Genomic DNA, 9901 nt, shown 5'->3' with positions numbered 1-9901 from the left:
TCGAAACGGAAAAATCGATGTCAATCCTATTAACTGTATGGAGGAGTTTTTCCTTTTTTTGAAAAATTTACATAATTAGCGGAAACTACACCTTGAAACGATAAAATAATTACTCGAAAATAAATTACCACTGCATCATAGCATCGTATTTCACCATCCGTGCAATTACCAACGCTCACCACTTAAAAAAGTGGTAAAAATTCTCGGTCAACTTTCTATGCACCGATTCAACAGCAAGTTTAAGAGAGTACGAAGAACAGGACAACACCATGAGTGAAACCGAAGAACTAGCCCAGAAATTGGCCCGACGAAATCAGATCAACGAAGGAGAGGATGTTCCTCGTCAACATTTCGAGGTTTTTAATCCCTACACCGAATTCAAGGAATTTTCCCGTAAACAAATAAAAGATTTCGAAAAAATGTTTAAAAAGTAAGCATGCAGGATGTTGTTTTATGTTTGTTTGTTAGAGAAATATTACATTCATTATCAATGAAAATGACAAATTGCCAATCATTATTAGCTATTAGTCTTACGATAATGGATATGTTGTTTCATGTAAATTGATTTTACATAGTCGATTTTACACCGAAGTGTATGAATTTCTTTCATAGTCTTAAGAATCATGACAATGTAATTATTCAACCATGTGCGTAACGTTTATGAAATAAGGTGGGGTGTTTCTTAGGTACGGAAGTCTAACTCGTGTCCACGAAACTCTTTCCACTAATATATTGCAAATGCACTTGAATTTAATAACATAAAGCTGTAGAACGTTACTGCTTCAACTATTATTGATAAACTATGAAGTTTTACAATTTTGCTAGTTTATTGTTCAATATTTCAATAAGTATTTTAACTGATAATTAAATGTCGGTATTTAATTACCTGAAAGTCTTAAACACTTTTTAACAACCAAGTTTTGCTTACTAGGTATGATGAAGACCAAGACAAATATTTGGACATGATGGAAATGAAGTTAATGATGGAAAAGCTACAAGCCCCGCAGACACATGTTGGCCTTAAAAACATGATTACTGAAATTGATGAGGATAATGATGGCAAAGTCAGCTTCAGAGAGGTAGTCACTTAGGGAATTGTCTTTTGTAAAAAATGCTCATTTTAAGGAGAACATTATGCAAGTGTATGTGAATCTAATCTCCACTACACCAAGAGCTTTTTCCACCCATGATTCTTTTTCTTTTCACTGAATAAAAGGTTTCTTGAAATTCTTTTTCAGTTCTTACTTATCTTTTCACTGAATAAAAGGTTTCTTGAAATTCTTTTTCAGTTCTTACTTATCTTTTCACTGAATAAAAGGTTTCTTGAAATTCTTTTTCAGTTCTTACTTATCTTCCGCAAAGCTGCAGCAGGTGAACTTGTTGAAGGTTCAGGTTTAAGTGAACTTGCAAGACTATCTGAAGTTGATATCAGTGATGTTGGAGTAAAGGGTGCCAAAAGTTTCTTTGAAGCAAAAGCCAATGAAATCTCATCTAGTATGTATTGTTCAATATATGTACTTTAATGCAATAACTTGCTCCAAATTGTGAGCTCCAAACCAAAAGAGTCCAAAATAATAGTGACCTAATATTAATAATTTGTAGTAAACTACTCAATCAATTTGAACTTGAACTTAAGATTTTCAATCCATCATATCATTTAGTCATGACATGTCCCACGATGTGAAATGTATTCTTCAGGTAACAAGTTTGAAGAGGAAATTCGAGCTGAGCAAGAAGAAAATCGTAAGAAGGCAGAAGAAGCAAAAATAAGGAAACAACAATTCAAAGCCAAACAAGCTGCATTTGGAGCTTCTTAGAACCTAGTGAATTATTAACAACTGTGATACATTACATTGATTAACTTAGTAATACACATAAGATGTACCGATGTTTGGTTGATGAATAGGTGATTGGCTATGAAAGTTCTTAATTATGTATTTCAGGTTCCCTAGGTAATACACACATTGTCTAAAGACAAATATTTTTTTGGTTTTTGAATACATAAAATTATACCAGAATATGTACTTGTCCTCTCTGGCTTAAAAAAATAATTGTAACCAGTATTTGTATGGGGCATTATCCACTAAATCTTTTGTTCAGCAAATAGCTAGAATATCACCAGTTCTTTTATTCAATATTTTAAGTGAAACCACATAATTTCCTATACTCTGTTTCCATGTTATCTGATGTACCAGTAAGAGCCTGGACTAGTGCTCGCAGGGGACACAACTTTCCAAATTTCAAAGTCTTCTGGCAGAACGTAATTCTGCTTGTGTAGTCATGTCCATTGTACAAGACTCTCACAAAATGCTTATCGAGTGCATCTTCTCCAGAAAGATTATTACTAACCATTTCACCAGCCTCCCAAAGTTCAAAAACTATTCTTGCAGCATATGCAGGCCATTCATTAGGCAGCACGCCCAAATCAATTAACAATGGGGATACAACAGTATCGTGTGATACAAAAAGGACAAACTTTACATGGCAATCCCCTGAGGCACATGTGAGCATACTTTGTGTTATCTTTGAAAGAAGAGGATGACTGGCTACCTTGGCAATTGGAGTGAATCTGTCAGCAAGTTCCCAATGAAGTGCTTGCAAGTTATCTGATATTAGGGCATCATCCATACACCCCCCAGGGCCACAAGGCATTAGATGTTGATGGCAAAAGTGTGTGGCAACTGTATCAAATAAACTACAATAGAGAAAGCAATAGGTTCAATCCATGAAAAAGATACTGAAGTTATAAAATGTATACAGATTTATACTTTGTGTTTTGTGAAGTATAAGCTAGAATCCTCAAATATTGGATAGCAATGCAAAGAACCATAAATTATTTTCTGTATCACTATCACATTGATCACAATCTACTAGTGTTCTTCACAGGGTACAAATTTCAGAGAAAAACAACCCATTTCTAAATTAATAATGCATGTTCATGTAAAACGACAAGAAGGTAGATAAGCATATGAGTTGTACAATGATTAATCATACAAAATCCCTTTCACCACTTCAATCAATCCAGCCAATGTAACTGCAGCTGTGTTAAGTTGACAGCAAGCGAACTCTTATATAAAGAGTGTAAATGCTCTATTGAAAGTTGTGAATTTACATTGTGTACATCCCAATGCACCATCTAGTAAATCCATCCTGCATTAAACATTCCATGATTTGAATTATTTGAATGAAAATGTTGACTGTTAAGTGTTAACCTAAAGTATGCAAGTGTAGCCATTTTTTGCCATTTTAAATAATAATGGATAGTCCTACAGATTTACCTTGATAACATTGAAGGAAAGGTTAAAAAATGCTACCCACAAAAAGTCTGACATGACATGGCAACACTCACAAACTAGCCATGAAAATCTAATCCAAACTAGATCCAACCACCTATAAATATGTATATACTGAATGCATCAATGGTTTATTGTACCACTACTATGTCAGAAGCATCATAATTTTCCATTTCATCTGCAAAAAAGCAGATTTGTAATATAGGTAATGGAAAGCATAGAAGAAAAAAACACTTACTGAGTAACTGATGGGATCATCTCTCTTGAAAGATCAAAAATCTTGGCTATTTTATCAAACAAAGGTTTGAAATTCTTATATGTAACAGAACTCTTGGGTTTCGTGAGAATGAGCTTGAGTACTGGACAGGATGATATATACCCATTTTCCTCTTCTCTGAAGTATCCCAAAGGATCAGTGGATACCCTCACCTTTAATAAAACACTATCATTTACAATGGCTTGGTTATTGCCAGCTGAAAAAATGAAAGAAAACATAGTTATGTACAGATATTATTGTACACACATATTGTCCAGACGCATTTCAATATCAATTAAGCTCTTTCACATTGAGAAAAAGCAAAATCTTTGGTAGATAATGTGAATTCCATGTCTGATTTTTAAGTAAATAATTTCAATCACCAAATTGGGCGTTTCTTAACTTAAAGAGATCAAGAAATGTCACTCATTAAACTTACCAATTTCCTTTAAAAGCAACTGCCCAAACATTCCCGAAAGGAATCCAGCAGCACTTTGCTGTGTCCGTGAAATTGGTGTTGCATATACCAATATCTCATCCTCCTCAACACTAGCTATACTTAAATCCAATCTTCGACCATACACAGTCAACATGTATTCGCCAAGAAAGATATGTTGAAGATAACCAAGTGGTGTCAACTGACCTGGAATGGAAAGAGTATAGCCGTTTTACCAGGCACATCAAGAAGTAGGAATCAATACATATCATGCTCATCAGATTACATAAGATGTGTAACAAACAAACAAACAAACTGCTTATGATTGGCCTTTGTAAAGAATGACATAATCTAATAGCAAAAGATGCTTTACATATGTACTTGTTTATAACAACTCTGACTATAAATCTGTAAGGACAGTAAGTTTGTCAGCAAAACAAAATTCTTGTACTGATATACATAAGTACATAAAACCAAATCACCCGACCAAATCAGTCCAGCTAAGAAATGCTGTAAAATGCTTACAAAATAAATTCAACATGCAACATATCACATGACACTATACAGAAAGACTGTTTAAACTACATTAATGTGAAAGACTACCCTAAACACAAAAAGCCTAAAGTTAAGGTTGTGTTAGGTACAAGGACTTGAGTCTAAATGATACTATGTCAATTACAAACTCATCTATACTCACCAGGCTTGCAAATTTGTCTGTTGGAAAGATAAAAATTTTCAGGCTTTTCCTTTTCTTGAGCTATCCTCACAATTTTCAAATACTTTACAATTTCCATCAATGTTTTGAGTTTTGTAGCATGCGGAACATTAGGAGACTTAATATTGCAATTAAATTGTTTCAGGTCTGCAAATTTTCTAGCCACAGATGACCGATCCCCATGTCGTGCTATGACATGAACTTGCTTCAGTTTGAATTGACCGTATTCAAAGGGGGGATTTTGCTCATTCCCCAATGGAGGTCCAGGTGGATTGCAGTAGTACAACAGTCTCTTCTTTATTTTAGACAAATGGAGATTGTATACCTTAGATGAATGATAATTCCAAGCTGAAAATGTTTAAATAAAATGCGTCATAGCTTACTAGTAGAGCACAACTTTCAATAGATGAAAGTAATGGCCTTATTGTTATTCATAAAGATATATTCAAACTTTGAGCTTTTTTCTTTGATGCATGAAATTATGTAGACAATAGCAAAGCTATGATATTATAACAATATTGTATTGTTTACATATTTTATCAACTGTCAATTAGTGAGGTTTAGTTCAGGTAACTACTGAACTGCAGTCTGGTGAGTCTAAAGTCATTTTTAAGAATGCATTTTTTATGAATACGTAGGCAGTAGAAGTAAAATAACGTGCCTACCTTTGAAACCAGCGAAAAAACAAGCACCAATAAAAAATAGAAGCAGACATTGAAGGTTTCTCGAACCACGTAAATACCGTCTCCATATTTTGATCCACCATGCGATAAAAATATGGCTTCCCTGCATTATCTCACCATTGAATGTAGATAGCAAAGGCTGCAAAGCCAAAGGCTTTTACATACTGGGCGGATTTCAAGTATTGAGAATTTTCCCAAATTTTATAGATTGTAGTAGCAAAAACTAACAATGAGGCTGAATGAGCACCATTGAATGAGAACTCATTTATTAATTATTACCAAAAGACTGGTAACTAGAGTTGGTAATTGTCGCCTTGTCGTTTGGTTGGTCACATCTATGGTGACAGTGAGTCAAGATGTATGAAACGATACCATACATACACGGTGGTCACTTGGTAGTTCTTAATAAACATGTTTATAAGCAATAAGACTTTGGGGAGTTTTGCATCGATTTTGCTAGCTAAGAAGAAAAAAATACAGACAACAGTATTTCATAGACATTTTTATTGCAACTGCATGATGTCACTGTATATTATTTTATTAATTTGAATTGGATCTTGTTATGTCATTGTGTTGCCAAAAAGATTATACCACTATACATCAATTGAGCAGCATTTTATAATGATTTTATGAACTACTCTCTCATCAGTAACTTGACCAACCAGTAAGTTTTAGTTCAGCTATGTTGCTGATTCGATTATTATTCATCATTTCTTTAGAAATCAATTGCTTTTTGAAAAGTGGACACATAAAAGAGAGAATACCCCACTATTGGTTGTAGTCAGAAGATCCATTCTTGTGGGATTTATCAACCAAAATAATTTCTAAATTCTATACATGTAGCTACTATTTATGTTCAAAGCAAATATATGGGAATTCCAATATATGGTAAGCCCAATAAAAAAACAATTGTCTGTACTCAATTTGTAACTAGTTGATTAGCATGTGATGAAAATAGAAAATTTTTAACAATCTTTATTTTATAGAAAAATGTGGTGAAAAAAACACCAAGTACCATATCATTCAGCTGGGAGGGCTGCGATCCTAGCTATGTCATATTTTAGCCAATCGCAGATCAAAAAAAATACAACCAATACCAATGCTAGATTCTCATGGCTCATCAAAATCAGCCAATGAAATCGAGCCACCAAATGATTTTAATACACGTCAATCACTTTTCACGAAGCTAGTCAGTAGTCAGCTACCTCAAGGCTCGGAGGAGAAAGGTAGGTTACTTAAAATTTTAAAAAAGTACTTCAAATGTTTATAAATTCGACGGCAAAAGCCTTATTTGATGTATAGTTACTTATGGTTTTACTTGTATATCTTTTGGGCGAATGTTTTTGTGCAATTCGGCGTTCAAACGCGTGTCTTCGCCGGTGTGTTTGCTTCGCAAGAAGACCTTGTCACTTGTCAGTATAAAAACCGGACAAGTTTGTATGTTTTGAATGTCTTTTTTTCGATTTTACTCTAGTGTGTTGTTTACTGCTAGTGTTTGGAAGGTTTTAAAGCGAAATTTTGTTGAATATTTCGACTTTTAACGTGTATTTGTGCTTCGATATATTTTCAGCAACAAGTTTGCGCGACCGACACGTGTTTCCGTTCAATGCAAAAAATATGAACAAATTCTTGGTGAAAAGTTGTAGTATGGCAAAATGAGCCATAAGCAGGGTATTTCTTATTCTTTGGGTTGAAATGTGTCTGTAAAAAGTGTTCTTTTGAGTAAAAACTTTGAAGATTTTTGAAAAATATATACTGATGTTGGTTCATGTTGGACGCTTCCTTTCAATTAATTGGCGCCTTTTTTATTCCGCGTGATGAATGAAAAACACTGGGCACAAATTATGCAAAACTTACCAGCTTGAATACAAAAAATTCATTTTTGACCAAAAACACCCGAAAAATCTTTGAATGGAGGGAGGTACATGCAAAAAGTTTCACCCTGACATTGGAATAAACGAATTCAAATGTATATGCATTGAAGAGTGCTGACGGCTGCAGGCTCTTCAATCGGATGAGTTCGAATGGTAGCAATGTCAGTAAGATAGTTTTGTTAGCTAAGCTTCTTTGAGTAAAATTTTGAAAATCAATCAGTGAAAAGTTATGGACCATTTTTATAGCATTTTCCTAAAAACATGTTTAAATTTTCTAGGAACAGATGCTAATTTTTTTCTTGAGAATTGACTATGAGCAATCAAGAAGAATGCCACCGAAGTCGTATCCTAAAGTTGAAATTTGAAACAAAGATAAAAGAAATAGTTGAATTGGAAGAAAATGTGTACTTGCCATACTGGCAACTTGAAGTTTTCAATTTTTTTCTATTACTTTAATAAGTAAGTAAAAACAATTTGTGAACAAACTGATCGGAAATGGAAGTTCAACGGCAAATAAAGAAGTCTATAAGACTTCCTACTTTTGAAATGTACATGCAACAAATCTACTCATGCAAAAAAAACGTAAATGTTGTGTACATGTTGTACTTGCTATATTGAGGCTTGAAGTTTTTATTCACGAACGATTTTCATTAAATATATAAGTAAAAACAGTTGGTATATAAAGAAGTCTATAAGACTTCTTTCTTTTGAAATGCATCAGATTTTAAAAGAACTATTCCCTGGAGGATATTTATTCGTGAAACAAAAGTAAATGCTTTTTACATCAGTTTAAAAAAAAACTGCTGAATTTGGGGTAAGGATTATCGACAATGAACAAGTCAAAACTATTGTGAACGATTGATATGAAATCTAAGTTTAAGAGTAACCGAAGAAGTCTATACGACTTCCTTCTTTGAAATTTATAACATATGAAAAGAGATTCGTCGAAAGGAATCTATGACACTGATTTTCAACCACGTGATTTTCGACCAAGTGTGCCTCAGTGGTATGCATAAGTAAATCTCTAATATTGCGGTAGTCGGGGCAAGATGAAGGATGGATATCAGGTAAGATGAAAACTAAACGATGCATGGACATTGACCTTAAAACTTACTTAATTCTCATTGTGCCATCTGCATTTCCAAAAAAAAGCATGCATTTCTCGCGAGTTTCGCACTTCATCATTACTTGCAGTTTCTGCAAAGCTGGTTACATGGTATGGAAAATAATATCCTGAATAGAAATTGCTCAACATTCAACTTTTATGAATCTCCTAAAAAAAATTGAGATATTGTATCTTTGTGTTTTTTTCTTGAAGTCCTAGGCATAGATTACACATAATTTTGAAAAAAGCAATCGACAATGTTCTGGAATTTTTAAAAAGGCTTTTTACCAAAGATAACGCTATTTTTGTCACTTTTGAAAACTGTCATCTAATTTTGAATTTTTTGAATCTAATTGTTTCGTAGCCAAGATACAATGTTATAATGGTGTGATATATCGATCAATTACTACGTGATTAGTGCGGATCAGTTACATTCTGGTTGTCGTGGGTTACATCGTGGTAGTTGTGGATTACATCGTGGTTCTCGTGGGCTCACATTGTGGTTGTCGCAGATATTGTCAAACTAATCTTAGGTTGAGGATTACGTTAATCTACGACTGAAGGATGAAAGCCAAAGATGACGTTTCAGGTTTGTGGTGTTTTAGTTTAAAATCTTGGTGGTCAGCACTAACAGGATGATGATTGAATATTTGCCGAGTTGTATAACAAAGTTAATTGTTCTTTTGACTCTTGTTAGTGTCATTCATTAATTTTTGTGCATGGCGTAGTGCTTTTTGCTGTGAAAATATTTGCCTACAAATGATGATACGTCTTATATTATCAAAGCTTTTATGTAACTGTCGTGTAATGTAAGATTCTCATTGTACAAGGTAAAACAACCAAATGATTTGGATGTCCGATGTTGCAACTGTCTGATATCGGTTTTCATGAGTTTTTCGTTGTTTTGATCACCAGGATACACGATCCTAAGTTCAAAGAAATAAGCATGGGTTTGTTTGAGTTTTGGCCGTGTGTATTAATTCTCAAAATTTTAGCACATATGTATTTAATTATAATATTAATATTTTCTTAACTAAACATTGAAAATCTAAATGTATGTATTAATGTGCGGCGTTTGCCACTATGCTACGGATCGCATGCTAAAACTAACGAGAAAATTACGGTCCAAAATATGGTGAAATCCGAAGTACAGATTGCACGTAATAGCAAGAAAATTACGGTCTAAAAGATTGTGCAAGTAATCCGGCATGCTAGCTGCATAGCGCAAATTAAATTTATTAATATAAAAATTATATTAATGATGCTTCATCAACCATTTTTGTTTTCGAATTGTTTAAAGTTTGAACCATGCAAACCTTAAATGTGTATCAAACACTGGAATATGAAGAAAAAAGTCAGCATATTAAAAAATATTTTTAAAATAAGTGAGTGACTTGCATCATCAAGAGAAATGTGCAAAAAAAAATTGTCATATGTCGTAATGAACAGCGAAACAGAATAGGTGCATGATACCCGGCATTACTTTTGCTAAATAGTTGTCAGAATCAATGTTGTAACAGTGGCATGTTCAAGTTGAAT

The 9901-nt window shown here is 33.7% G+C and overlaps 2 protein-coding genes and 1 long non-coding RNA gene across 3 annotated transcripts; 2 read left to right on the top strand and 1 right to left on the bottom strand.

The window, feature by feature from the left end:
* The first annotated feature begins 128 nt into the window (after positions 1 to 128).
* LOC124444333 (EF-hand domain-containing protein D2-like) lies at positions 129 to 2018 on the top strand. The gene is made up of 4 exons (XM_046994918.1): positions 129 to 430; positions 932 to 1079; positions 1341 to 1494; positions 1699 to 2018. Exons 1-4 carry the CDS (start codon positions 270 to 272, stop codon positions 1815 to 1817), a joined length of 582 nt encoding a protein of 193 aa, XP_046850874.1. The 5' UTR covers positions 129 to 269; the 3' UTR covers positions 1818 to 2018.
* LOC124444327 (2-phosphoxylose phosphatase 1-like) lies at positions 1782 to 5652 on the bottom strand. The gene is made up of 5 exons (XM_046994910.1): positions 5366 to 5652; positions 4683 to 5048; positions 3989 to 4192; positions 3532 to 3766; positions 1782 to 2695 (listed from the first exon to the last, which is right to left on the bottom strand). Exons 1-5 carry the CDS (start codon positions 5490 to 5492, stop codon positions 2140 to 2142), a joined length of 1488 nt encoding a protein of 495 aa, XP_046850866.1. The 5' UTR covers positions 5493 to 5652; the 3' UTR covers positions 1782 to 2139.
* Positions 5653 to 5711: 59 nt separating this feature from the next.
* LOC124444709 lies at positions 5712 to 6374 on the top strand. Its single transcript, XR_006947999.1, has 2 exons — positions 5712 to 5778; positions 6103 to 6374. It is a non-coding gene; the product is annotated as an uncharacterized LOC124444709 (long non-coding RNA).
* Positions 6375 to 9901: the final 3527 nt, after the last annotated feature.

This window comes from Xenia sp. Carnegie-2017, unplaced genomic scaffold (assembly GCF_021976095.1).
Source record: "Xenia sp. Carnegie-2017 unplaced genomic scaffold, XeniaSp_v1 HiC_scaffold_21, whole genome shotgun sequence".
Classification (NCBI taxonomy): Eukaryota; Metazoa; Cnidaria; class Anthozoa; order Malacalcyonacea; family Xeniidae; genus Xenia; species Xenia sp. Carnegie-2017.
Note: the sequence above shows the minus strand (reverse complement) of the source record. Positions and strands in the feature narration are given on the sequence as shown.

Coding starts and splice junctions, on each gene's coding strand:
- LOC124444327 (XM_046994910.1), bottom strand. CDS start 5,492: ATGCAGGGAAGCCATATTTTTATCGCATGGTGGATCAAAATATGGAGA. Junction 5,049..5,365: donor TTTTTTCGCTGGTTTCAAAG/GTAGGCACGTTA, acceptor AAACATTTTCAG/CTTGGAATTATCATTCATCT. Junction 4,193..4,682: donor CAGACAAATTTGCAAGCCTG/GTGAGTATAGAT, acceptor TTTCCATTCCAG/GTCAGTTGACACCACTTGGT.
- LOC124444333 (XM_046994918.1), top strand. CDS start 270: ATGAGTGAAACCGAAGAACTAGCCCAGAAATTGGCCCGACGAAATCAG. Junction 1,080..1,340: donor GCAAAGTCAGCTTCAGAGAG/GTAGTCACTTAG, acceptor ATTCTTTTTCAG/TTCTTACTTATCTTCCGCAA. Junction 1,495..1,698: donor AGCCAATGAAATCTCATCTA/GTATGTATTGTT, acceptor TGTATTCTTCAG/GTAACAAGTTTGAAGAGGAA.